A 24,880-nucleotide genomic window follows, 5' to 3' on the forward strand; every position below is an offset into this window, starting at 1 on the left:
CCCTGGGGTTGGGACTGCTTTCTTTGATACCTCTCTGTACAGCGCCTAACACTTAGGGCCCTGATGCTTGATTGGAGGGAGGCAGTGTGGTCTAGTGGTTACAGCACAGGACTAGGGCTCACTACACCTGGGTTCCAGTTCTGGCTCTGCCACTGGCCTGCTCAATGACCTTGAGCAAGTCACTTCCTGTTCCAGGCCTCAGTTTCCTCATCTGTAAAATGGGTATAATAATCTTGCCCTCCTTTGTAAAGTGCCTTGAGATCAACTGATGAAACATGCTAGATGAGAACTAGGCATTATTATTAGATGCTGCTGTAATAAAACTGAATATGTAATAATATTAAGTATTATATTTCAAAGTTGATTAGCACTAGGGTGACTAATGGATCATTCATCTGATTTCATAACTTGGGCAGCTCTTCATTTCCTGCTCTCACAGGTTTCTCCCAATAGACCATGATTTTCTCTGGTGCATTTGTGATTCTAAAATTATTCACTGAACGATTTCGGCTCATCATCCTCCCTCAGTCGCTTATTCGCCAGCAGCTTGTTGTGGGGATTCGACAGTCACAATCCAAGCTGTTTGGATTGGACGCTGGTGTCTCTGGCTAGGTTCCTGTTCCCTCCTGGATGCACATAATGAACCCTTTGAATCAGGTTTCTGGGGCAAATAGTCTGACAGTTTCAAAAGAGTGATGTGCTGGCTGGACAAAATACACTTCTATGCAAGGGGCCAGTGGGGGCTGATGCACTACTGGGTAGGGTGGTATGGACTAGTGGCTGGGCCACTAAGCTAGGACTTGAGAGATCTGGGTTCTAGTCCTCACTCTACCATTGGCTCGCTGGGTGACCTTGGGCAAGCCACTTCTCTACTCCATGCTTCAGTTTCCCCATCTGTGCAATGGGAATAATAAGACTGTCCATTTTGAGCTCTACCTATAAGGCAGGGCCGGCTCCAGGCACCAGCATTTCAAGCTGGTGCTTGGGGCGACAGTCCCTGTTGTTTTGCCCCCAAGCAGTGCACCGAATTGCCGCCGCGGGCGGGAGGGGGGCAGTCTGTGCGCCGTTAGGGCGGCAGGCGCGTTTCCGCGGTGAGGGCAATTCGGCAGCAGCTTCTATGTTTAGCTGTCCGCGGCGGCTTCAACTAAACATAGAAGCTGCCGCCGAATTGCCGCCGCTGCGGAAATGCGCCTGCCGCCCTAAGGGCACACGGACTGCCCCCGCCGCCCGGGGCGGCAATTTGGCACGCTGCTTGGGGCGGCGAAAACCGTAGAGCCGGCCCTGCTATAAGGTATTATTATTATCTAAGACCTGGCCTCCTTTTGCACAGGAGGGAATCCATCTCCAGGAATAGTCCCCAATATTGGCTTAAACCCAATGGTTTTGGTTAATGCTCTTCACGGTAAACTCACTTGCTAGGATATTAATGAGAGTGAGTCCTGGCCCAGCAGAATCAAATTAAATACAAATGTGTGTGGATGTTGGCTGGTTGTTTTGGGTCAGTCTTGGCCCAGCTCTGATGCTGACTCTGCATCCACTTTCCAACTATTACTAAAATACAGAACCCCAACCATTTCTCCTCCTCCAAGCACAAAAAAGATGAAATGAAGCAGATGGGTGAGACCCAGTCATTGGTTCCATGACCAATCCTTCAGCCCTGATTCTGCAGCTGGATCCACTTGGGTAGACCCTCAGGCCTGCTCTGAGTCAGTCTGGGGCCTTGGTTGTGTGCGTGTGCATGAGAGAGCGAGACTGACTCCATTAGAGTTTCCCCCCCACCATTTCCCAGTTGCTGTCACCAGTTCAGCAGCATGTAGGAATGCTGGCGTGCAGAACACACCTATACATAGGCTTGGCAGAATTTGATGTTTTTAAATATAATTTTGATGGATAATATCACTGTTTATTTCAAGCAATTTTTTAGATTTGTGTCACTTTAAATGTTCATAATTGTGCAAAAGTATAGTCCCCCCCCATTTTTTTCTTGATTTAAATTTTCACAGTTGTGGGAAATTATGGAGGGTCAGACAATTATTTAATGACAGCAGACGTTCAGGTTCAAAAAGTTAAAACTTTATAAACATTAAGACCTGAATTGTCTACATCACATGGCTAAATATACAAAGTAAATAATCATAAATCAACCTCTAATCTCAAGCAGCATTTTTTTTACTTTGCTTATGTGTAAATTTCATTTATTATTGATGGAAATGTTTTTGCGTGGGTGAAACTGATGTTCACCATCATTCATGGAGAAAAATCAAATCCTTCCAACCTATCTATACAATGTGGTGGCTACAATGCTACTAGTGCCTGTGATAGCAGGGGTGGGACATTTTAGAGCAAATATCATCCAAGGATGTTGTGTACAGGCAGCGGGAAATCAGGGCACTCAAGCATCAGCTCTGGCAAAGGTCCCCTCCACCTCACATTTGTTTACATCTCACATAAACAGGTGTGTATGTGTGTGGGGGTGGGGGTTCCTGAAGCTATGATTGGTTGGAAGTGATCTCCTATTAGCAGTAAAGGAAGAAATGTATGTCTTTGTAAAGGGAATCCCCCTAGATTTGCTTTATGGGTTTGATCTATACGCTCAGTGTCATGGCCTAGCAATGCCTGCCAAGTGACACGCAGGCCAGAATCCTGAGGGTTTTATTTTTCGGTAGAGGAGATTCACTCCTGTTTTTAAGGTAGAAGGTTGAAGTTCACATCCCTAACACTGAGCATCCCAGACCCCCCAGGCACGGGGACTAATTACCTGCTAACACTGGAAGGATCTTCAACAAAAAGACAACCCCATTCAGCACCACCTCAGCACTGCACTACTGGGTCACTCCAGCATGGAAAACGCCTTCCCTCTGCCTGTACGTACCTGTCTGCGTGTCAGGCTGGCAGGTGCTTGCCGAGAAGGGAGCCTCCATTGACTGTCTTTCTGCGCTCCCCCTGCCCCTTGCCCCAGTGTGCCTGGCATAACAACCAGGAGGTGGCAGCATTTCCCAGCCTATCCTCCCTTCCTCCTCCTGGCTGCTTTAACTCTGGGCTCTGCAGAAGTGCAGACCAGAGCTGTCTTTCTCTGTGGATTTCTAGCCTGGCCTTTGTTTCCAGCTGTACTGTCATCCTACCCTGCACCCATAGGGAACAGGGCTGGCAACAGAGCACAGAGATCTGGGAAGCAGTGGGGCTGACACCTGTCATTCTGACACCAGGCCCGTCATTCCCCCAGTTGCTGGTGGTGGGACCCCAGAGTGTGAGCTTCCTCAGAGCGGTGCCCTATTGCTGGAAGGGAGAATGGTCTCGTGGACAGGGTCCTGGGCTGGCACACTGGAGATGCAGCTTCAGTTCCTGGCTAAGCTACAGACTCCTTGGGCGAGTCACCTAATTAAAGGAACTGGGAAAACAGATAATAATAACCCTTGGCACCTCCCATTATAGTTCTCTATAAAGCTGTGGGGTTGGTATTATCCCCCTTTGAAGATGGGGAAACTGAGGCCCGAGAGGGTATGGAGCCACATTGTTTTTGGCATCTCCATTCTGGGTGCTCAGTTTGAGTCTGAGTTTCAGGGATGCCGCTGGGCGTAGGCTCCCCCTGGTCTCATGTGCAGTTGGAGGGCACTAGGAGCTTCTGAGAATCAGGCCTCAGGTTTCTCACCCCACCCCAACTACCAGCGCTTTTTGGGAGTTTTAGCCTGAGATTGCTCAGCCAGTGGGAGAGCTGGGACTAGAACCCAGGAATCCTTAGGCTGGGCCCTGCTCCATCCACTAGGTGAGACAGCCTCTCCTAGAAGCTACTTACAATAACCCAGTGCTGCTGCTTCAAATGCTGGTCCCTATGTGGATTCCAAACACAGGTGCGTATGCGCGCCATGCACCGGAGCCAGCCATTGACCCGCACATGTGTTGTGCGTTGACTGCGTGGCACGCCCAAGGCTTTAAGACGCCGCTCCAGTACCCTCTTACCGCCGTGTGGCCAGAGTTGGAATCTCTGTTCCTCGGTGCTCTTCGCTCACTTACGAGAGCTGCTCTCCGTTCGCTGCTTATAGTTTTCCTCTAGTTCTTAGCTGTCCGTTAGTTAGTTGTATCTCTTAGTTCTTAGGTTTGCGTTGGGCTTTCCATTTCCCTCTCGCCTCTGGGGGTCTTGCCCCAGCCCAGGGACCACGCCCTGGCAAGCCAGTTTTAAATACTGTGCTTCCTGCCTGCGCTCCTTTGCCGTGAGTGACAAGCACCAGCACTGTCTCTACTGTCTCAGTGAGACTCGTATCACCCCCTGCTGCTCCATCTGTCACTTGTTCCTACCTCATACCTGGGAAGCCAGAGAACTTTGCCTCTGCAAATTCCTTATGGAGGAGTCTATGCACCCACATGTGCAATCAGATCCAGTGACCACAGATCCATCAGAGTGACACCCAACACCAGCGGCCAGTGCCTCCTCGGTCCCTTCCTGTCTAGCACCAGCCCCTCCAGCCAAAGCCCACCGTACACACAAGAATCGTGCTCATGGGCATAAAGGGGGCTCCCCAACAGGGACCGCCTCCAAGCACAGTGTTGCCTCCCTGAGCCGTGCCAGGTCAGATGAGAAGTCACACATTGATCCAGACACTCCTGATCTGAAGAAGCCTTGCATGGAGCACAAGTCCAAGCACTGCACCCCACTGGTGCCACCGCCAGCCCTGGTGACTGATCTGCCACCATCACCTCCAGCTCCAACCACTCATCCAGAGCTATCAGAACTTGCAGCTCCATGTACACCTGGTTGTCTCCTGCCTCTTATGCCCACGGCTGAGCTCATGCGAGTTCACCTCCACACCCCAGTCCTTCAGGCACCTTCTGTCTGCTGTCTCCTGCCAACGAGCTGTTCCTGCTCCAGCCTTCTGCTCCGCTCCATCTTTCTCCACCGGCGCCCTCAGATGCACCTTGCCTCTCTCAGATTGTCCATCCTTCACTGCACCACCAGTACCGCTGGCTCTGATAGCCCCACCCTTACCGGACCTGTCTTCAGACTCTGAGTGGTCTCAGAACTGGACACTGCCTTCTTCCCTGCCCGGTCGTACAGCCCAGATCCCCAGCACCAACTGTACCATCCGACGTACGTTCCGCCAGCTGATCCTGGTTCTGCTACCCACAAGCTCTGCTGTTGCCTGGCGACCCCTATGCTTGGCCTACTGGACCGCTTGGAACCCCTACTGAGGCGTGCCACTCCACCTGCCCCATCGCCTTTCTCCAGTGCATACTACTCCCCCTTCTGTGCATGAGGAGCCTCCGACATTCCCACTCCTGCTGCACCAGCAGCACCGACAGTGCCATCACCCCTCTGGTCCATACGGGCACCTCTTCATCCCCTGATGATGTTCTTATCCCGCCCACTCTCTGCCATCCTGATGACCACGTGCAGTACCAGGACTTGCTTCGACTCATGGTTACAGCCCTCAACCTGCCTGTCAAAGATGTCCAGGTTCCACAAAACCAATTCCTGGACATCCTGCAACCCCCTGGATCCTCCTGTATCATCCTCCTTATTCATGACCTCCTCATGCAGCCAGCCCAAGCTGGTTGGCTGACCCCGGCCTCTTATGCCCCTACCCTGAAATGGGCGTGTGCCATTATTTTGTTCCCTCTAAACAGGGTCAGATTAACCTTTTGTGGGCCTGGTGCCAAATGTATTTGTGGATCCCCATCAGAGCAATTACACATGGTGCGGGGAGATAGGTCCCCGGAGCGAGGGGCTGGCCAGGGGCATGGTATGGCAGGGGCGGCCCTGCTCTGCCCAGCCCAGTGCGAGGGCACTATTTACAAATTGGCAGTTGCCAGACGCAGTGTGTCCTGCCTGGCTCTGTGCTGCCAACATGCCCCTTCCTGTTGGGGGTGGGCCCATGCCGTGCCACACAGCCCCTCCCATACCCAACATCCTCCCGACTCACTATGGCCAGAGGCCCCCCTGGACTCACTATGCCCAGCACCCCCGCCAAATCCTCCCACAAATGCACAGCACCCCCCTGCCCACAGCCCCACCACAACTGCCCAGCACCCCACACAGAACCCCCACTGCCTAGTGCCCCAACACACACATCTTCCCAGCCCCCTCACAGCCCAGCACACACACCTCCAGACCCCTCAGAGACCCACTCCCCCACGCCCTGCCTCCCAGCCGCACTCACCGGCCCAGCTGGGAGGTGACTGTGTCTGCCAGGTTGAGCCGGCAGCCTGGTCCCGGAGTGGGGAATCGCTCCGGCCCCTCTGGAGTGACGCAATCAGCCAGGCCAGGGCCTGCCCTGTCCAGGCTCCCTCAGGACCCACTTGCCTGGAGGGGCCCAGCCAAGCCCCACAACACTGTACCCCCCCCCGCTAGCAGTTTCTTCTTAATTGGCTCCAGGTGTCCTAATTAGCCTGCCTGCCTTAATTGGTTCCAGCAAGTTCCTGCTTGTCCTGGAACTGCTCCTGTTACCTTACCCAGGGAAAAGGGATCTACTTAATCTGGGCCTAATATTTCTGCCTTCTAGCACACTCCTGTAGCCACCCAGCCTACCCTGGCACAGTATGCGTGGGTCATTTTTGTGTTCAAAGTTATGAATATTGGCTGTGTACTTGCTTGATTTCTAAGCAGCCTCAGTAAAGCATTTGGTCAGCTTCTTGAGAAAGGAATGTGCAAGTTAAGTAACCAATCAAGAAGCACTTAACGGACAATGGATCTTGGAAGGCTCCAATCCATATAAGAAGTCTGCTTGAGTATGTTCAAGGCAGCATGTGAACCATGGCTGCTACCTGTAAGTTCTGAGTCATACATGGACATGTGACTTGCCCAGGTGACTTCAAAACTCCAACTTGGAGCAGAACTTTGCATAGGAGAGAGGAGGGGGTCTCCACCCACAAGAGAAAGTCTATTTAAACCCCTGAGATACCCCTCCATTTTGTCTTCAGGTGGCTCAAGAGAGAGCCTCTCCACCCCCAAAGGATACCTGAAAGAAACTGGAACGAAGGACAGTAACTACAGGGAGTGTGAGTGATTGCTGGACCCAGACTAGAAGGAGACAGGTCTATAAAAAGAAGCTTTCTGGAACACCTCTGAGGGTGAGGTTTTATCTGTATTCAGTTTTCTTACTGTATTTGGCAGACTTGAGGGTTTTATTTTATTTTACTTGGTAATTCACTTTGTTCTGTCTGCTATTACTTGGAACCACTTAAATCCTACTTTCTGTATTTAATAAAATCACTTGTTACTTATTAATTAACCCAGAGTATGTATTAATACCGGGGTCAGGGCGGGAAACAGCTGTGCATCTCTATCAGTGTGTTAGAGGGTGAACAATTTATGAGTTTACCCTGTATGAGCTTTATACAGGGTAAAATGGATTTATTTGGGGTTTGGACCCCATTGGGACAGGGCTGGCTCCAGGAACCAGCTGACCAAGCACGTGCTTGGGGCGGCACCTTGGGGCAGGGCGGCGCTCGGGGAGTGCGGGGGGCTTGGGCGGCGCAGTGCTCAGGGGGGCGGGGACTTGCATGGCGCTCAGGGGACGGGGGCTTTGGTGATGTGGCGCTCGCGGGGGCTGGGGGCTTGCAAGGCGCTCGGGGAGCAGGGGCTTGGGTGGCGTGGCGCTCGCGGGGTGGTGGGATTCGGTGGCACGGCACTCACGGGGGGGGGGGTGTTACTGCGGGGCAGCGCTCGTTTTTTTGCTTGGGGCGGCAAAAAAGTTAGAGCCGGCCCTGCATTGGGAGTTGGGCATCTGAGTGTTAAAGGCAGGGACACTTCTTAAGCTGCTTTCAGTTAAGCCTACAGCTGCTAAGGGGATGTGGTTCAGACCTGGGTCTGGGTTTGCAGCAGGCTAGCGGGTCTGGCTCAAACCAGGCAGGGCACTGAACCCCCAAGCTGGCAGGGAGAACGGGCTCAGGGGTAGTCTCAGCACATCAGTTGGCAACCCCAAGGGGGTTTCTGTGATCCAACCCATCACAGGCAGATCCACCTTTCACTGTCTTCCACGGGGTCAAGGTCTCCCATCTCCTCCATCCCAAATTTCTCCCCAAAATGGCCTCACTGTTCCACCTTAACCAGTGTGTGCACCTCCCAACCTTCTACCCTAAACCACACACCTCCCCTCGAGAACGTATGCTCCACACTCTCGATGTTCTCGATGTTCGGCGGGCCTCTTATCTTCCATGTACCCGCACCTTCTGTGTCTCTCTGCGACTCTTCATCACCATTGCTGAATGGTGCCAGGGTCGCACACTCTCTTCACTGTGACTCCCTAAATGGATCAATTCATAGAATCTCAGGGTTGGAAGGGACCTCAGGAGGTATCTAGTCCAACCCCCTGCTCAAAGCAGGACCAAACCCAACTAAATCATCCCATCCAGGGCTTTGTCAAGCCTGACCTTAAAAACTTCTAAGGAAGGAGATTCCACCACCTCCCTAGGTAACCCATTCCAGTTCTTCACCACCCTACTAGTGAAAAAGTTTTTCCTAATATCCAACCTAGACCTCCCCCTCTGCAACTTGAGACCATTACTCCTTGTTCTGTCATCTTCTACCACTGAGAACAGTCTAGATCCATCCTCTTTGGAACCCCCTTTCAGGTAGTTGAAAGCAGCTATCAAATCCTCCCTCATTCTTCTCTTCTGCAGGCTAAACAATCCCAGTTCCCTCAGCCTCTCCTCATAAGTCATGTGTTCCAGCCCCCTAATCATTTTTGTTGCCCTCCGCTGGACTCTCTCCAATTTATCCACATCCTTCTTGTAGTGTGGGGCCCAAAACTGGACACAGTACTCCAAATGAGGCCTCACCAGTGCTGAATAGAGGGGAATGATCAGATCCCTTGATCTGCTGGAAATGCCCCTACTTATACAACCCAAAATGCCATTAGCCTTCTTGGCAACAAGGGCACACTGTTGACTCATATTCAGCTTCTTGTCCACCGTAACCCCTAGGTCCTTTTCTGTAGAACTGCTGCCCAACCATTCAGTCCCTAGTCTGTAGCAGTGCATGGGATTCTTCCGTCCTAAGTGCAGGACTCTGCACTTGTCCTTGTTGAACCTCATCATATTTCTTTTGGCCCAATCCTCTAATTTGTCTAGGTCCCTCTGTATCCTATCCCTACCCTCCAGCGTATCAACCACTCCTCCCAGTTTAGTGTCATCTGCAAACTTGCTAAGGGTGCAGTCCACACCATCCTCCAGATCGTTAATGAAGATATTGAATAAAACCGGCCCCAGCACCGACCCTTGGGGCACCCCACTTGATACCGGCTGCCAACTAGACATGGCAATTGGTGTATTGCCGACTATTGTGTGCTCTCCCATGTCTCCGCATCTCTGGGGGTCACGGCCCACTCTACGCGGGCATATGCTGCTACGTTGGCCTTCCTCGTGGACGTCCTGTGGCCTGACGTTTGTAGGGCAGCCACCTGGACCTCCATCCACACCGTTTTCCGCCCATTACACCATCACCTCTGCCACTGCAATGGATGCAGCAATCGGTCGCACACTATCCTACAGACTGTCTCTTCTGGTGAGCCCTCCCGCCCACTTCCTCACTGACCACTGCTCGCTACTCTCCCACCTAGGGACCAGCACTTGAAGAAGAGAAAGTTACTTATTGTAACTGGAGGTTCTTCAAGATGTTTGGTCCCTGTCTGGATTCCAATCCTGCCCTCCATCCCTCTGCTCTGGGCTCCCTTGCTTCCAGGTAAGAGTGAACTGGAGCAGCGTTGACACACGTAGCTCCCAAGTGAGTCTTTATTTTCAAACATCGGCTCCTACTTGCAAACTGTTGTGGATTTCTTTGTGCAGCTGCCAGTCGTTTAAAGATTTAAACTTGACAATGAGGTCATGACTAAGTGGCTGACAAATAATGGTCCAACTGGCTGTGTCACAGGCAGGAAGAATTAGATCATTTAATGTCTTAAAGACACAGGCCCTCCATGTCCAAAACCAATCTTTGCAAAGAACTCACTCTCTGAGTTGTAGCTGTGTTAGTCTGTATCAGCAAAAACAACGAGGGGGCTCCTTGTGGTACCTTAGAGACTAACAAATGTATGTGGGCATAAGCTTAGTGGGTTTTAGTCCATCAAAACTTCTGCTCAAATAAATTTGTTTGTCTCTAAGGTGCCACAAGGGCTCCTTGTTGTTTTTACTCTCCTCATGGTGGGAGACCTGTTCCTAAGAGCCCCGCTGAGGTGAGGCCTCATGGCAGACTCCCAGCTCCGAACCAATGCCTATCTTGGCAATCCTGAACAAACCTGAGATGCCTTCTGGACACTGAGATTCCAGGGATTGTTTTGCTTGTTTTTCCTCTTTTAAAATGGAAGAGAAACTAGATCTTGCAAATTTCAATGCCAATTCTGCAACTGCACAAAACTGCTGGGTTCAAGTCCTTGTGTAAGGCAGGGATAACTGTTAGAATATATTGTGCTAATAATTCTCTCTCTAATAACACTCAGCACGTCAATAGCACCTTTCAGCTGTCGACCTTAGAGTGCATTTCAAAGCTCCATATCATTTTGCCCATTGTACAGATAGGGAAACTGAGGCACAAGGCAACCTAACGAGTCTACACAAATCTGAAAATAGAACCCGTGGCTCTTGACTCCCAGTCTGCTGCGTTTCCTCTGTCGGTCTCAAGGTGCCCTAGCAAAGTCCCCCTGTGGTGGCTGCCACGGTGCCAATCCCACAGCCCAGCTGTAGGCACAGAGCTTCCATTGGCGCGGAGCAGTTTGCAGGATCAGGGCCGCCACTAGCCCCGTTCGCCAATGAGCCTTCTCCGGTAGCCACAGGAGGGATTTAACCTGGCTTCTGGCTTTGCACGGCACAGGTCACTGCCCCCGTCCCGTCCCGTGCCTCGCTGAAAATCCATCTCCCCTGATCGCTGCCGAGGCACAAACCCGACCCCCCGGGCGCGGCGGGGCGCAGCGCAGCCGGTGCCTCGCCGCAGGAATAAGGGAGCGCGGTCGCTTTAACAGCGGGTGCCCTCGCTTCCCAGCCCCCCCCGGGCCGGCTCCCGAGCCGAGGGGGCGGCCCGGCCCGGCCCGGCGGGTTGTTTCCTGCGGCCTCTGGCGGCTGCGGCGAGCAGAGGGAAGCGGGGAGTTTCCATAGCGAGCGGGCACCACCGAACCGCCCGCCCGCCCGCCCGGGAACAGAAGCGGCCCGGCCCCGGGGAACTCCGGGCGCTCCCGGAGCCGGGCGGGGGCCGGGGGCGGGGCTGCTGCCGGGCGAGGCTCAGCCCTGGCGGATTTCACCTCGCCCCGGGCTCCGCCGGGCGGATTAGTCTAGTCGAGGCACTGGCGGCGGGAGGCTCCGGCTCCGGGTCCCCGCGAATCAGCTGGAGGACGAAGGACGAGGGTGAGTCTCCTCCCTCCCCCGTCTGCTGCTCTGACCCGCCGCCAGCCCCCGGCCCCCCGGAGCCAGCGTGGAGCCCCCGGCCCGGGACCGCCCGGGCGAGCGCCAGCGGCCTGCGCCGGCTGGGGAGAGGGGCGGGGAGGCTGGTGACTCAGGTGAGCAGCGCCGATCTCTCGCCTCTTCCCTGGGCCCTGCACGTGGCCTGGCCCTTGGCCTGCGCGGGGCCGTGTCAGCTGCAGCGCCCGGCAGGGAGCGGCTGAACCCTCCCGGCGGGACCTGGGCAGCCCCAGCGGCTGCGTCGCGGTCTGTCCGGGGAAAGAACCCGGCAGCCAGTTCCGGAGCTCCTGGCTTTACAGCGTGGGGGGGTATCTTGCACGCCCCTTCCTAGGGCCAGGCCAGGGTGTGGCGCCCCTTCTTCCCCCGCCCCAAAAAGTGCCTTCAGGCCCAAGCTTTCCAAGCTCAAGGGGCGGCTGGTAAATGCCTGTTGTGAGTCATCCTTGCACAAGGACTGCGGCCCAAAGTGGCTTGTTAGGCACCTGAAAGGAGCTGGTAAATATGGCCCTGAAAGCCACCTGGCTGCTGCCCCTTCACTCAGGGCAGGCCACACCCGGCTGCGGGGGTATCTCCCAGGGCCGCCCAGAGGATTGAGGGGGCCTGGGGTCTTCGGTCGCGGGGGGGCCCCTGCTTCGGTGGTAATTCGGCGGTGGGGGGTCCTTCCGCTCCGGGACCCGCCGCCGAAGTGCCCCAAAGACCCGCGGCAGGGGCCCCCCGCCACCGAATTGCCGCTGAAGACCCGGAGCGGAAGAAGCTCCAGGGGTCCGGGCCCCGTGAGAGTTTTCTGGGGCCCCCGGAGTGAGTGAAGGACCCTGCTCCAGGGGCCCCGAAAAACTCTCGTGGGGGCCCCTGTGGGGCCTGGGGCAAATTGCCCCACTTGCCCCCTCCTCTGGGCGGCCCTGGTGTCTCCCCTCTGTTCAATGACTGGTGACCGGCTCCTTGTTCCCTTAGTTAAAACATAACTGATGATCAAGGGCTGGAAATATTCCCAGAGTTTGTTGGCATGCATGGCCTCCCCATCCCCACAGGAGGAATGAGGACAGAGCAGAAGGAAGGGGCCATGAGACGAAAGCTTCAGGGTGTCACTGACTTGAGCTAAGGGCACTGGGTGATGGGCCCTGTTTGCAGAGGTGCTGAGCACTTGCAATTTCAGATGGAGTAAGTGGGATTCAGGGTTGCTGAATACTCCTGGAAATCAGGTCCCAAGACCTCAAAGCACTTCATACATGTGGGGTGTGGCTCACAGTCCCCAGTTTACAGATTGGGGAAACTGAGGCACAGAGAGGGGAAGGGAAGCAACTTGCCCAAAGTGACATCAGCCCTGCCCGTGGGACCATGCTGCTTCCACTCGATAGCTGGCATCTGGATCCCGATGATGCAATCTGTTCCCATTGCTGGGCTTGTCTGCTGCACAGGAGGAGCTGGGCCTGGCTTCTGGCTCACTGCAGAGGTGGGGGAGGAGTGGTGGTCTCTCTGCCTTTCTCTGTCTCTAATGTGTGTCATCTTCTCGCTGAAGTGACGCCCAGGGACGGGATGCAAGATGGCTGACCTGAGCAACATCCAGTCCGCAGCTTCCAAGAGCATCCGGCCTTTCCGGTCCAGTGAGGAGTATCTCTACGCCATGAAGGAGGACTTGGCTGAGTGGCTCAACATCCTCTACGGCTGGGATGTCCGGGTGGAGAATTTCATGGAGACCCTGGAGACCGGGTGTGATCTCTGCCAACATGCCAACAATGTCAACCGTATTGCTCTGGAGTTCCAGCAGCAGCACCCAGAAGTTGCTGCCCACATGAGGGTGCCCCAGAATGAGGTTATCTACCAGGCCAAGAATGTGGTGCCCGGCTCCTTCATCGCCAGGGACAATGTCTCGAATTTCATCCAGTGGTGCCGGCAGGACCTGGGCATCCAGGACGTGCTGATGTTCGAAACCAATGACCTGGTGCTGAAGAAGAATGAGAAGAACTTTGTCCTGTGCCTTCTAGAGGTCGCTAGGAGGGGCTCCAAGTTTGGGATGCTGGCCCCCATGCTGATCCAGATGGAGCAGGAGATTGAGGAGGAAATGAGGGATCAGAGAGCCTATGGGGGACTGGAAACCCAGGAGGATAGCCAAGACCTGGGCCCTGAGTCACCTGTCTACCCTAGCAGGGCGCAGAGAATCTCCTTGTGCGACCTCAAGAACCTGGATGAGCTGGTGAGAGACTGTTCCATTTTGTTGGTATCTTGTACCCCCAAGTAACGTACAAGCAACATGAAACCCTCTCCTCCCACCATTACCCAGTGTGGCTCTCCTAGTGATCTAAGCCACTTTAGTGTTGGACTGGGGGAGGTAACAGGAAGGCATTGGTTCTCTCCACCCACCAGTGGTTACATTTCCTCCCACTCCACCTTGTTTCTGCTCTTCTTGCTCAGAGCATCTGTAGGCCTGGTGCATTCTCCCGCCTGGTCCCCAGACTCACCCACAGAGACGTGCTGGCCCCAGGGTGGGAAGGGGACCATCACGTGGTGTATTATAGCTGAGGGGGATCATGGCAGGTCTAACTTGGATAGCCTGGGGGAAGAGTTCGAACCGAGATCTCTCCAAATGTGGAGGCTGGAGTGCTGCGTAGCTTGGAGGCTTTGGTGATGGGGGAGCATGGTGCCTGCTACCTCAGTGGGCAGATGGAATTGGCCCCAAGTTATTGGTGAGAAGTTGCCTCTCTGATGGCAGTGTTGTGGCCTGTGTGAAATGGGGATGGGAGGGCAGGAGTTGTGTCCGCATCCCAACAAACCTCTGTCGTGACTGGCCCGCTGGGATAGTCCTGGGCACTGACTGAGCCTTCCTGTCCCCGGGATGGGTGTGCCAGGCCAAGCGTGAGCCGTGGTTTCAGCCGAGTGGGGCATCGGGGAAGTGTGCGGTGCCACCACCTGGTCTGCGGGGATGGGTGTTGGGCTGAGCTGGTACGTGGGGATGTACCAAACCAGCGATTCTCTGGCCACCCCATGGTTCTGACAGGATTTAAACTTTCACCATCTTTAAAAATGGGAATCCGTCATTCTGCATGGGTCCCAAAGCAGTGCTGTCTGATCCTGTCACTAGAAACAGCTCTGCAGTGAATTTCTCCCATCCATCTCCCTGTGGCATTAACTCTGAAACCTAATGACAGAGAGTGAAATGCATCCGACGAAGTGGGTATTCACCCACGAAAGCTCATGCTCCAATACATCTGTTAGTCTTTAAGGTGCCACGGGACTCTTTGCTGCTTTTACAGATCCAGACTAACACGGCTCCCCTCTGATACTTAGCATCTTTAAAGGGGCAGTGGCACCTTAAAAATGCAGCGTAAGCAAACATTTGTGACCAATGATGTCTTAGATGAGTGAAAGTGAAATGTGCTATTTGTGGTTTGCTTTTTTCCCCTCTCTCAGGTGCTGGAAATCAGTGCCGGTGGCTCTTTGACTTTCCAGTCCTTGATGCTGCTGGGTTTGGGTGCCTGGGGCAGCAGGGACTGGAGCATTTTTCACTGGAGCGTGTACTGATTGTGGGAGCATCTCTGTTGGTCTCTGGGCTTTTATAGAAGCTTTTTTCAGGATTGCCACATGTTAAGTTGACTGCGGTCTCTCTAACTATTTCACTGCTGAGTCGTGTAGCAAAGAGGGCCAACCATGGGCTCGTATAGGGAGCCAGTACGATTTCCTCTCCTCGCCACCTCTCGGACCCTGGTGCGGGTAAGTATCATTATAGCCAGTGATATAAAGCTCTAAAGCTGTCAACGTGCCACTCCTGGGGTGTGCTCGGTTGAAAGGGCAGAGTGGGCCAATAGCAAAGCCAGATACCGCCCGGAAAGTTGTCTGTGTGGGTGAGGGACGTGATCCCCTTAGAAGAATGTGTAATCGCCCATCTGTTTTCCTTGGTACCTTTTCGATCTGTGAGGATTTTGATCTTGCTGCTTATTTATCATTTGTCCAAAGGGACTTCTGGCGCCCACCGATGGAAAAACACCCTGACATCCCAGCAAGCTCTGGCAAAGCCAGGCCGTGGATCAGAGCTGTGCGGCAGGCGCCCATCTCTAATGGAGAGCTAGGGCTCCCCTGGGAGATGAGACCATTGTAATCGGATTCTCTCCGCTCAGCCGAAGCTCCATCACACATTTCTCCATCTTGAGCAAACAACTCTTCTCCCAGCCCAGCCTTTGTTCGAAGCCCAGTGCTGGACTAGGACGGAAAGCAGGGGTGGCTGGTGGGGTTATGCTGAAGCTGGGACCTAGGGAATATGGCAAAGGGAGATCTCTAAGTACTTCCCAGCCCCGGGAGCTGCAGGTCCTGAATGCTGCTTTCGGAGCTGGCCTGTGGTTGCTGAAGCAGTCTCTCTCTCTCCCAAAGTCCACAGGCTGAAATTAAGCCCTTGGATAAATCACTGGCTTTATTTTTAGACATGGAGTTTGCTTTATAGCTTCTCAAGTGGAAACATGCAGAAATGCTGGTTCTTCCCAAGGTGCGACACACCCACTTTGCAAAGCAAACCAGGGAGCGGCTGTGCCCTGGCTGGAGGCAGGGAGAGCAGTCTGCTACCTTCTGAGGCCTGCTCATGGAGAGGCCCTGCTAAGTGAGGAGGAGGCTGGTGCAGGGGAGTCAGCCTGGGGAAACCCTGGTTTCTCTCCCCCTTGCAGTGGGTCTGGGTGTCACACCTGGGGGGCTGAGCCTGATTCTCAGTGAATCGCTCCTCGGAGCTGACCGCCACCTGAGGGCTGGAAGTTGGGCAGGTGCTGAGCCTGGATCACCCTGGGGAATCCCCTGTGTAGGAGGAATCCTAGGGAGGCTGGTTCCACCCGCTTTAAGGCCTCTTGTGCTGCTCTGGTAGTGTGAGGGGCCCTCTGTCCTGACAGCCCCGTTCTGATGTGGGCGTTCCAGGCTGGCCCACGTTAGCCAGTGTGCACTTGGTGCACTCGTACGGGCCCCCAACCCCAGGGGAGAGAGCCCAGAACTGAGCAGCACTGCGACCCGTGCGCCAGCTCACAACGCCACTCGCTTAGCGTGGCCTGGCCGCTCGTCTGTTGTGGCCCAAACCCATGCGAGCTCAGGGGGCGATGGGAGCACGCAGAGTTGCTGGGTGGCTGCGTGGGGATCAGCTGCTCTGGCCTGGGACGGCAGCTGAGCACTGAGGTGGGGGTGAACGTCCAGGCAGGTCCTGGGGGCTGGGGCTGAGTTGTTGGTGGGCTGTGGGGTGAGTGGGCAGTTTGGGGGCGAGAGTTAGGGAGGACCAGGGGGCTGGGGAATGTTGAGGGATGGTGGGGGCAGTGGGGTGAGTAATGGGAGATGTGGGGGACTGCAGAGAGTGGGGTGTATGTCAGGGATGCGTGGGAGCTGTCAAGGCAAGGGGGAGATAGGGGAGGGTTGTGGGGGGTACATGTGGAGTGGGAGGGGCATTTGGGGGCCTGTGTGGGGGGAAGGGAACATTCTGGGGTCTGTGGGAAGGGATATATGTGAGTGCTTTGCTGTCTAGTTTATGGAAGGTGAGGCTCTCCCCCACCATTTCCATACTACTCGGGGCCCCAAAATTCCTTAATCTGGGTCTGATTCTGGGGCTCCCAAGGCCTCTGCCCCATAATACCTAGCGCTGCTGTTGGGAACGGGGCTTTGGGGCCGTTTCTATCCAGAGCACACTGCATTGTGGGATAGGGGCAGGAGGACCAGCTGATCAGTGTAGCTATGGCAGTTGTAGCTTCCCGGGACTGTTGGCAGTTCTGGGACAGTTGAACCCCTGCCCACGGCTTCGTCCCCGGCACTGCAGCCACCTGGCCCGACCGGTGCTTGGAAGGAGCTGGGGTGTGGACGCGAAGAGTGGCGAGGTCGGGACAGCCAGTGGGGTTTGTCGGGACAGCCAGTGGGGTTTTGTGATGCTCTCACCTGGCATGGCCAGGGATGGAGAGTCTCACCCACTGGAGAGTGAATGTGCTTGCGACAGAGCCAGAGCTTGTTAATGCTGCTCTCCAAGTCCAACCCCTCCGCCCCCCGCTAGTCCGCTCCTGGGCCCAGCGTGTGGCTTGGCCTCTGCGCTTGACATCTGCAGAGACAGCAATCAACCCTCTCTGCTCTGTTGTCTGGATGGGGAAACTGAGGCATGGGGAAAGGTTGAGTTGGTGTTAGAGCCAGGAGTGAAACGCTGACGTCCGGGGGCTAAGAGGTGCTGTCCTTGAATCCAAGCAGGTCTCCACTTGGGAATCTCTCTGCCGCAAATCCTGTGATCTAATAGATGCCAAACGCCACTGCTCCCACGTGAGGCTGTGCGCTTCCTGATTCTGAAATGCTACAGGGAAGCTGTTTTCCAGGGCTTTCCCAGCCAGGCTGCAAGCAGGAGGGCATGGTGGGTACAAGCCTGTTCTCTCATGAGCTTTCCACCCTGACTTCTCAGCTCGAGAGATTTGCAGAAGCAAGTGAGGGCAGGGGTGGGACCTTAAGAGCCCCATCCCTGGGGTTGCGCCATGCACTCTCCTAGAGATGAAGCAGGGATGGGCCTGTTCATCTGACCCTAGAGGGCTCGGCCCTCACTGCTGGGCATGGAGCCCTGTCCTTACAGCAGCAACTGCACTGGACCCCCGTGAGTTAGGTGCTGAACAGACCTATCCTAGGTGACAGCCCCTGCTCGGCAGAGCTTGCAGTCAGAGACCAGACACAGTGGTGGATGAGACACCCATCCTCACAGCAGGGCCAGCGGCAGCTGTGATAAGATGTGCACACCTCTTAGCCGTTAGTTGTAGTGATCACTGCTCTCCACCGACCCAGCCGTAACCCGGGAACCTCCAGCTCCTCTCTTTGTTGGCAGTGACTTTCCTTAGTGTATTCTTGGGCGCTGATCAGGTTTAGGTGGGATGTGGTGCATTCTGGGTGCGGCTTAGAATCATGGAATATCAGGGTTGGAGGTATCTAGTCCAACCCCCTGCTCAAAGCAGGAGCTACCCCAACTAAATCATCCCAGCCAGGGCTTTGTCAAGCCTGACCTTAAAAACCTCTAAGGAAGGAGATTCCACCACCTCCCTAGGGAACCCATTCCAGTGCTTAAATGGGAGCCATTTGCTGCAGGGCATTTTTGCAAGGTGTGGGGTCTATCTATGGTTCTTCTCTGGCCCCCATCACCGCTGTATCAAGCACTTCACAATCTTGATGGGATTTATCCCTACACAGCCCTGTGGGGCTGGGCTGTTCTCCTAGGGGTCAGATGGGAAACTTAGGCCCAGAGAGAGATGCCTTCGAAGTCACACAGGGAATCTGTGCCAGGTGAGGGATTTGAACCCTGGTCTCCCAAGTCTCAGGGTAGCACCCTAACCACTGGACCATCCTTCCTCTGAGGCCTGGGCTGGGCCATGTAATACTGGGTTTAAGGGAGCCATGTCCCAGCTGCTGTTTCCTCCCTCAGCTCTGCTCTCTACTGGTGTAATGAAGCTGCCCAGAGCTGAGAGAGAGACACTGATCCTGTCCAGCCTGTTCCCAGCTGAGAGAGCCGGGGATCCCGTTTCTATTCGCTGCAGGGTTGGGGAGCAGCCAGCCAAGCAACTGGAGTTGCTCCTTGTCAAGTGCTTTATAATTGTGATAATTGTGATGGTGGGTCGTGTGTTTGTGCTGATGTCCCTCTAGCAACTTCCGGCCTTGCGGGGGGGTGGCTGGCAGGGCTAATCGCAGCTGGGCAGCGGCTGGTGGCTAGCAGTGTTGGGGGTTTAATGACATTGTGCATGCTGAAGCCTCGCTCCCGCCACCCATGGACGCTGTTGCCACTGGCGTGCAGCGAATGCAGGAGGGCTGCGCCGCTCTGCTGTGGGCAGCAGAAGTGCACTGTTTAGGGAGCGGGACACTGGCTTCCCATTGCAGATCTGCTGCCTCTTGGAATCCGCCTGGGGGCTGGGTAACAGGGCCATGAGGCCCCACCCCTGCCTCTTGGAATCCGCCTGGGGGCTGGGTAATGGGGCCCCACCCTGATGACCAGACAGTCATCAGCCTCCTGGCTCCGTGGTGATGTGACAGTGCCCACCAGTGATGGCAGGCTTTCCTTGGGGCCCTGCAAGAAACCGTGTGGATCTCAATGCTGCCTGGCAGCCAGCCTCGCCGAACTCCCACAAAGGGCCATCCTGCAGCAGGCAGTGGGCCTAGGAGCTTGCTGTCGGGGGCAGCGCCTGGCATTGCTAAGTGGGGGTGCCCTGAGGCCTGGTGGGGAAGAAGCTTTCTCTAGCAGGCGAGGGTGCTGTGTCTAGCCAGGGCACTATATTTGCTGCTTCCCTGACAATAGGTGTGGAGAGGAACCTCGTGAGGAAGATGAGGCGATCTTGGCCCTCGGTAGCAGGGAGGGGCAGCACAGTCCGGTAGTCTAGTGAGGGCCTCAATCTCGTTACCCCGCGCCTGGCTCTATGGCGACAGAGCTGGCTTTAGCCACTGCTTGCCCATCTATTTCGGTGTTCCCTTAGAAACCTGACCGCTTACTGTCTCGGCACCAATTTAAGATGTTTTTCTTCTCTAAAGGGCAGGGTAAAATTATAGCCTTTCTGGCAGCCAGTGGCCGCCCCCTCTCAGCGCCTGGCAGCTGTGCTGCAGTGGGAGCTCACAGCTGCTCCAACAGCAGGTTAGTGCCGGAGGCTCGGCGAGGAGGCAACTGGAACTTTCCACCTGGAGATCCAGGAGCGTAGCCAGCCCAGCAGTGCTAGGTCTGCATGGGGGGTTCTGACTGTCCCAGCTGTGCCCACCAGCCAGCCACAGTGGGCCACTGGAGAGCAAGGTCCCTGGGCTGGAGTGTGCTGTTTGGGTCGTGGCCACGGGGCCCTGTGTTCCACTGCTCCAAGGGGGCTTCCACTGAGCTAAGGAGGCAGCTGGGCTGCTTTTGGCCTGGCTTCTGGAGGGCCGACACACAGCTTCCCTTCCTGCCGTCGTGGGGTCGGATCAGCTCCAAGGAGGGCACAGCTAGCTGGGGTACAGGACAAGGTGAGGGGCAGCAGCGACACAGAGTATTGCCCCATGGGCACCCAGCAGCCTTGGCTTTCCCAGGCCCTGTGATCGTGTAGGTGCCCACAGCTGGGGAAGCTCTGTGCTGCTGCCTCACAGCAGAGATGGGGCAGTTTCCCAAGTGTCCGTGCGAGGGAGCAGACTGGCAGAGCACAGAGAGGGGAGAGGGCCCTGCAGTGGCGAGGGTGAAAGATCGCTGAGGCCTCTGCTCGTTCTCTCTGTTAGCCAGGCTGGGTAAGAATGGTGTCCTTAGCCTCTGTTTGTCAGAGGGTGGAGATGGATGGCAGGAGAGAGATCACTTGATCATTGCCTGTTAGGTTCACTCCCTCTGGGGCACCTGGCATTAGCCACTGTCGGCAGACAGGATACTGGGCAAGATGGACCTTTGGTCTGACCCGGTACGGCCGTTCCTATGTTCCCTTGAGCCCTTCGTGGGGGGGGGGGGGCCTGGGCTGTGAGCACTCCGGAGGCTGGACTGACCCCAGTAGCTGGAGCAGGCATCTCCGCCCCGCTTGTGAAGGGGGCGGCTGGGCTGGGGAGCTCCCCTCGGCCTGGGAGCCCAGAGCCTGGCAGCTGCATCCCAGCACTGGCTTTGGGTTGGTCTGATCCAACCTGGGGGGTGGGGGGAGAAGTAGAGGAGAGGCTTGGCATGGGGGAAGGGGACGCTGGAGGAGCCGGGGGACCCAGGGCTGGCAGTGTGATCAGAGCAGCAGTGCCCCCCAGCAGACAGCACTAGCTGAGAGCCCACCTTGCCGCCCATGTGCCCGCTCCCATTTCCTGTTGGTGAGCCCTGAAGCCCCAAGGAGAAGAGAGAGAGAGAGAAAGAGTCTGTCTGTCTGTCCCCGGATTACTCAGGGATCATTTAATCAGAGCCTTGGTGAGCAGGAGGAGGAACCTGACCTCCCCTGACTCCCTAATCTCAAAGGCCTTTTTAATGTGAACCCTTTCCCTGCCCCCATTCCTCAATAAGTCTCCAGCTTGCTGGGGGGGGGGGATGACCTCAGAGCGCACTGGGGACTTCTGCTGCAGTGGCTGCTCGTTGGCTGACGGTTTTGCAGTGACAGGGGGGTGCGTGTGTCTAAAGGGGTGTTTGCTGTGGGACGATGTGACTGCACCCTGGGGCCAGGGGAGGGGTCTGGGATGGGGTGATCCACCCCCAGGCTAGCAGGAGCCATCAGAGTACAGCTGACTACAGGGCTGTGCCTACAGTGACGGAACAGGGTTTTGATGCATCCCTGCCCATCTGTGCCCCCCGAAGAGATGTGACCACATTGTCGTGCTGGGATTTAAACAAGCCTCCTCCAAGCAGAGCCGGCTGAAATGCATTTTTCTCTGCTTTGTAATGACCAGCCGTGTGACATGCCCTGGGCTTTTATGGGCATCAGGAGAAGTGGGGCGGAGCGTGGAGTAGAGAGCAAGCTTCCGGCAGGAGGCTGCTCCCAGACCCAGAGCTGTGTGTACGGACCCTCGCGGCAGCCAGTGACCCTGTGTGTCTGCTCATACCCGCTCCCGTTGCAGTCCTAAGAGTCTCAGCAAGCAGCAGCTGGAGAAGGCAGCGTTCTCTAGTGGTTACCGCAGGCAGTGGGAGTCAGCACTCCGGACTCACTGCATGGACAGGTCACAGCACTGAAGTGCCTCAGTTTCCCCTGTCGGTAAAATGGGGATAGTGCCTACATTGCAGTGGGGTTTGCAGAGCCCACTGCAGTGAAAGGGGAGTATTACTGTGACGGGGCAGAACGCTGCCTGCACCTGGCAGGCTGACACCTTGTTACCGTGGGCAGCAAAGCCCCGGGCGCCAGCCTCACCTGGCATCACTGTTCTGCTCCAGGAAACCCTGATGTCTGTCTCGGAGGCCTGGTGACAAGAAACGCTCTCTTGCCGCCCAGCCTGCGCTTGCCTCAGGCTCGCAGGAAAGGGTTTGCTTAGACTCCTGTCCCAGACCTGCTTGGCAATCCCCAGCCCAGCAGCACTGCGCGGGAGCTGTAGGCTTGCGAGGGATGGGTCGGGGGCTCCAGGCTGGAGAGGCGAGTTGGAGGGCATGTGCTGGGCCCCGGGAAATGACACATGATGGAGTGGCAGCCAGGGTCTGCTTGGGGAAACTGTAAATGCAGCACAGGCCCTAGGGAGCTCTGCCCTACGCGGTGTGCGGCTGCTGCAGGGCCACTGGGCACGCACTGCACCAGGCTCTCTTCAGTGGCCTTCAGGGTTGCCAGCTCGGGCAAAGTGCCAAGGGGACCCGGCTCTGCCACCCAGCCTCAGCTGACTTGCTGGTGATGGGGGAGGGGATTAGAGGACTGAATGGAGAGGTTTGGGGTAGGAGGGACAGGGACAGGTAGAGGGGACTCCAGTGAGGTGGCTGCCCGAGAATGGAGAAGCCTGGATCCGAAATTCGGTGGGTCGGACCCATCTGGCGAATCTCGCCCTGAGAGGCGCACGCCTGTGCATGTCAGTGGTCCCGCAGTACTGTCCATGCTGGGGTCAGAGCAGCTCAGTGCTCGGCTGTGGATTGGGCGGTACATGCTTGATTTAGGCCCCGATTGTCAAACCCTGCGGGCTCAAAGGTGAGCTCCTCACTCTCTCTCTGGGCACCTCACCGAAGTGGCTGGGCTGTCCAAGGTGCTGAGCACCCAGCAGCCCCCACTGGCTTCGGTGTGACGTAGGGGGGCTCAGGTTTTGTGAAAATCCAGCTGCCCGGAGCTGGGAGAGACACTGATCCTGTCCGGCCTGTTGCCTGGGATGGGGGAATCGCTGCAGAACGGGGCCTTGCTGCATAGGCTGGCGGGGTTCCTTCCAGCGAGGGCGGGTGCTGGCCATGTGGTCAGTATGGAAGGATGGAGGGTTTAATGCAGAGCAACTTGGTTTCAACCTGAGGACTGGGAGAAAATCTGTCTGGCTCCAGATGGAGCTGCCTGGGAGCTGTGTAGTAGCACTGAGTGTCCTGAGTCTGAAATCTTCACCGGGGGCGGGGGTGGAGATGGTCCAGACTCTTTGTGGGGGCACATTCTTCAGACGAGCTATAGCTGCTGCTGTTTGCTCAGCCCCTTGCACGCCTACTTTTCATACCTACATCAGATGTTACATTCTTCACCACCTCCAGGTGAGGAATTTGATTCTGATTCTTGCCTCAAGCTCTGGTAATCTGTTACCCAACTCTGCCTACTAAGTGCACCGCTCCCTGATCTTCACTTCCATTTTCAGCTGGTGATCATGTTCCTCTGCGCTTCCTATTTTCATCTGTCAGCTAGTGTTGCTGTGTGCTGTTAAAAGGCTGCCATTAACTACCCCAGAGGTGGCTGCATTATGGAGCTGGGTAAATTCCTCGCTGCATGGTGAAGTGTTTTGAGTGGAAAGGCTTTGATTTATAGAGGTGTCCTAGAACGCCCGCCGGGTTGAGGGCAGAGAGAGGCAGGCTGCTGCGTAATCTGTGCCGTAAACTTCACTCTCTCTCTCCATTGAGCCTCAGGCATGTTTCAAACTGCCTTCCCAAATATAGCCATCAGCTGGCAGCTGCATGGCTGGGGAAAGCAGAATGGAGAGTCCGTGGGTGGTAGCTGAGGGCAGAGGAGCTCGAGGAAGTGGTTGTTAGCGGGATAGCTGGTTATGTGGCACTGGAAGAAGAATGGTGAGAGGACAGCAGAGACATTAACACCCTGCATGTAAACACAGCCTGCTTTAGCAGGCAGCTGCGGAGGGAGGGATCGGGACTGGGATCCGTGGCCAAAGATCTCAAGCTGCCTGTGTGCTGGCAGGTTGCTGTGGAGCTGGGCGTGCTGTTGGGGCTGGAGCCGTCACAGGAGACTCGTGCCCATTTACTGATGAGGTTAACAGGCTGTGTGCTGACCGTCCCCCCTGGATTCGGTCGTTCTCTCCACTCCTACAGTATCGCTATGGCTCCCGTGTTTTCAGACGCTGTTTGAGAAGTTAATGCATGGGATGAAATGACGGCATTGCCTGGACGCGCCCCTCTAGGAGGTCCTTTCCAGGCCTGTGTGCGCCCAGCTGGGGGGTCTAGTCCCAGCCCGGCCTCTGGCTCCAGTACTGGGTGCTGCTGCTGGAGATGTTGAACCCACCTCTCGGGGTGACTGTCAAGCAGCGCTCACTCACATCTAAGAACAGCCAGACCGGGTCAGCCCAAGGGTCCGTCTAGCCCAGGATCCTGTCCTCTGACAGTGGCCAGTGCCAGGTGCCCCAGAGCAAATGAACAGAACAGGGAACCATCAAGTGATCCATCCCCTGTGGGCCATTCCCATTCTCGGACATCTCTGAGCCCGGTGAGGTGAGCCGTCCGCTGGCCCCGGGTCCCAAAGGACGGCGTCGCCTCGTTTTCTCCACCTTAACCAGGGGTTTCCTGGCGTAGGGAAGGCGGCAGGAGTTTCCTGTCCCCAGCTGAGCCACAGTCCCTTCCTGGGGAGCCTCTTCCCCGGCTGAGTCCTGCGGGTGACTTGGGCTCCTGCTGCTCCTCGCCCTCTGCGTGGCGTCACGGTGCCCTGATGCAGGGCTGATTGGTGCCCTCTAAATACATTAGATGCTTTAAGAAACTGGA

General features: G+C 55.8%; 1 protein-coding gene across 6 annotated transcripts in view; it reads left to right on the plus strand.

Moving 5' to 3' along the window:
* Positions 1-24,880, plus strand: part of GAS2L1 (growth arrest specific 2 like 1) — a 55,446-nt gene that overhangs the window by 4,044 nt on the left and 26,522 nt on the right. For 3 of the 6 annotated variants that reach the window (XM_044990055.1, XM_044990057.1, XM_044990054.1), the window contains exons 1-2: positions 11,048-11,325; positions 12,893-13,567. In XM_044990055.1, coding sequence (XP_044845990.1) covers positions 12,917-13,567 — 651 coding nt within the window. In that variant the 5' untranslated portion in view covers positions 11,048-11,325; positions 12,893-12,916. Of the gene's footprint in view, positions 1-11,047; positions 11,326-11,381; positions 11,478-12,892; positions 13,568-24,880 lie in introns of those variants that run through there. The other 3 variants (XM_044990051.1, XM_044990053.1, XM_044990052.1) reach the window with 3 other exon arrangements.

The sequence above is a fragment of the Mauremys mutica genome, chromosome 16, assembly GCF_020497125.1.
Source record: "Mauremys mutica isolate MM-2020 ecotype Southern chromosome 16, ASM2049712v1, whole genome shotgun sequence".
Lineage (NCBI taxonomy): Eukaryota > Metazoa > Chordata > Testudines > Geoemydidae > Mauremys > Mauremys mutica.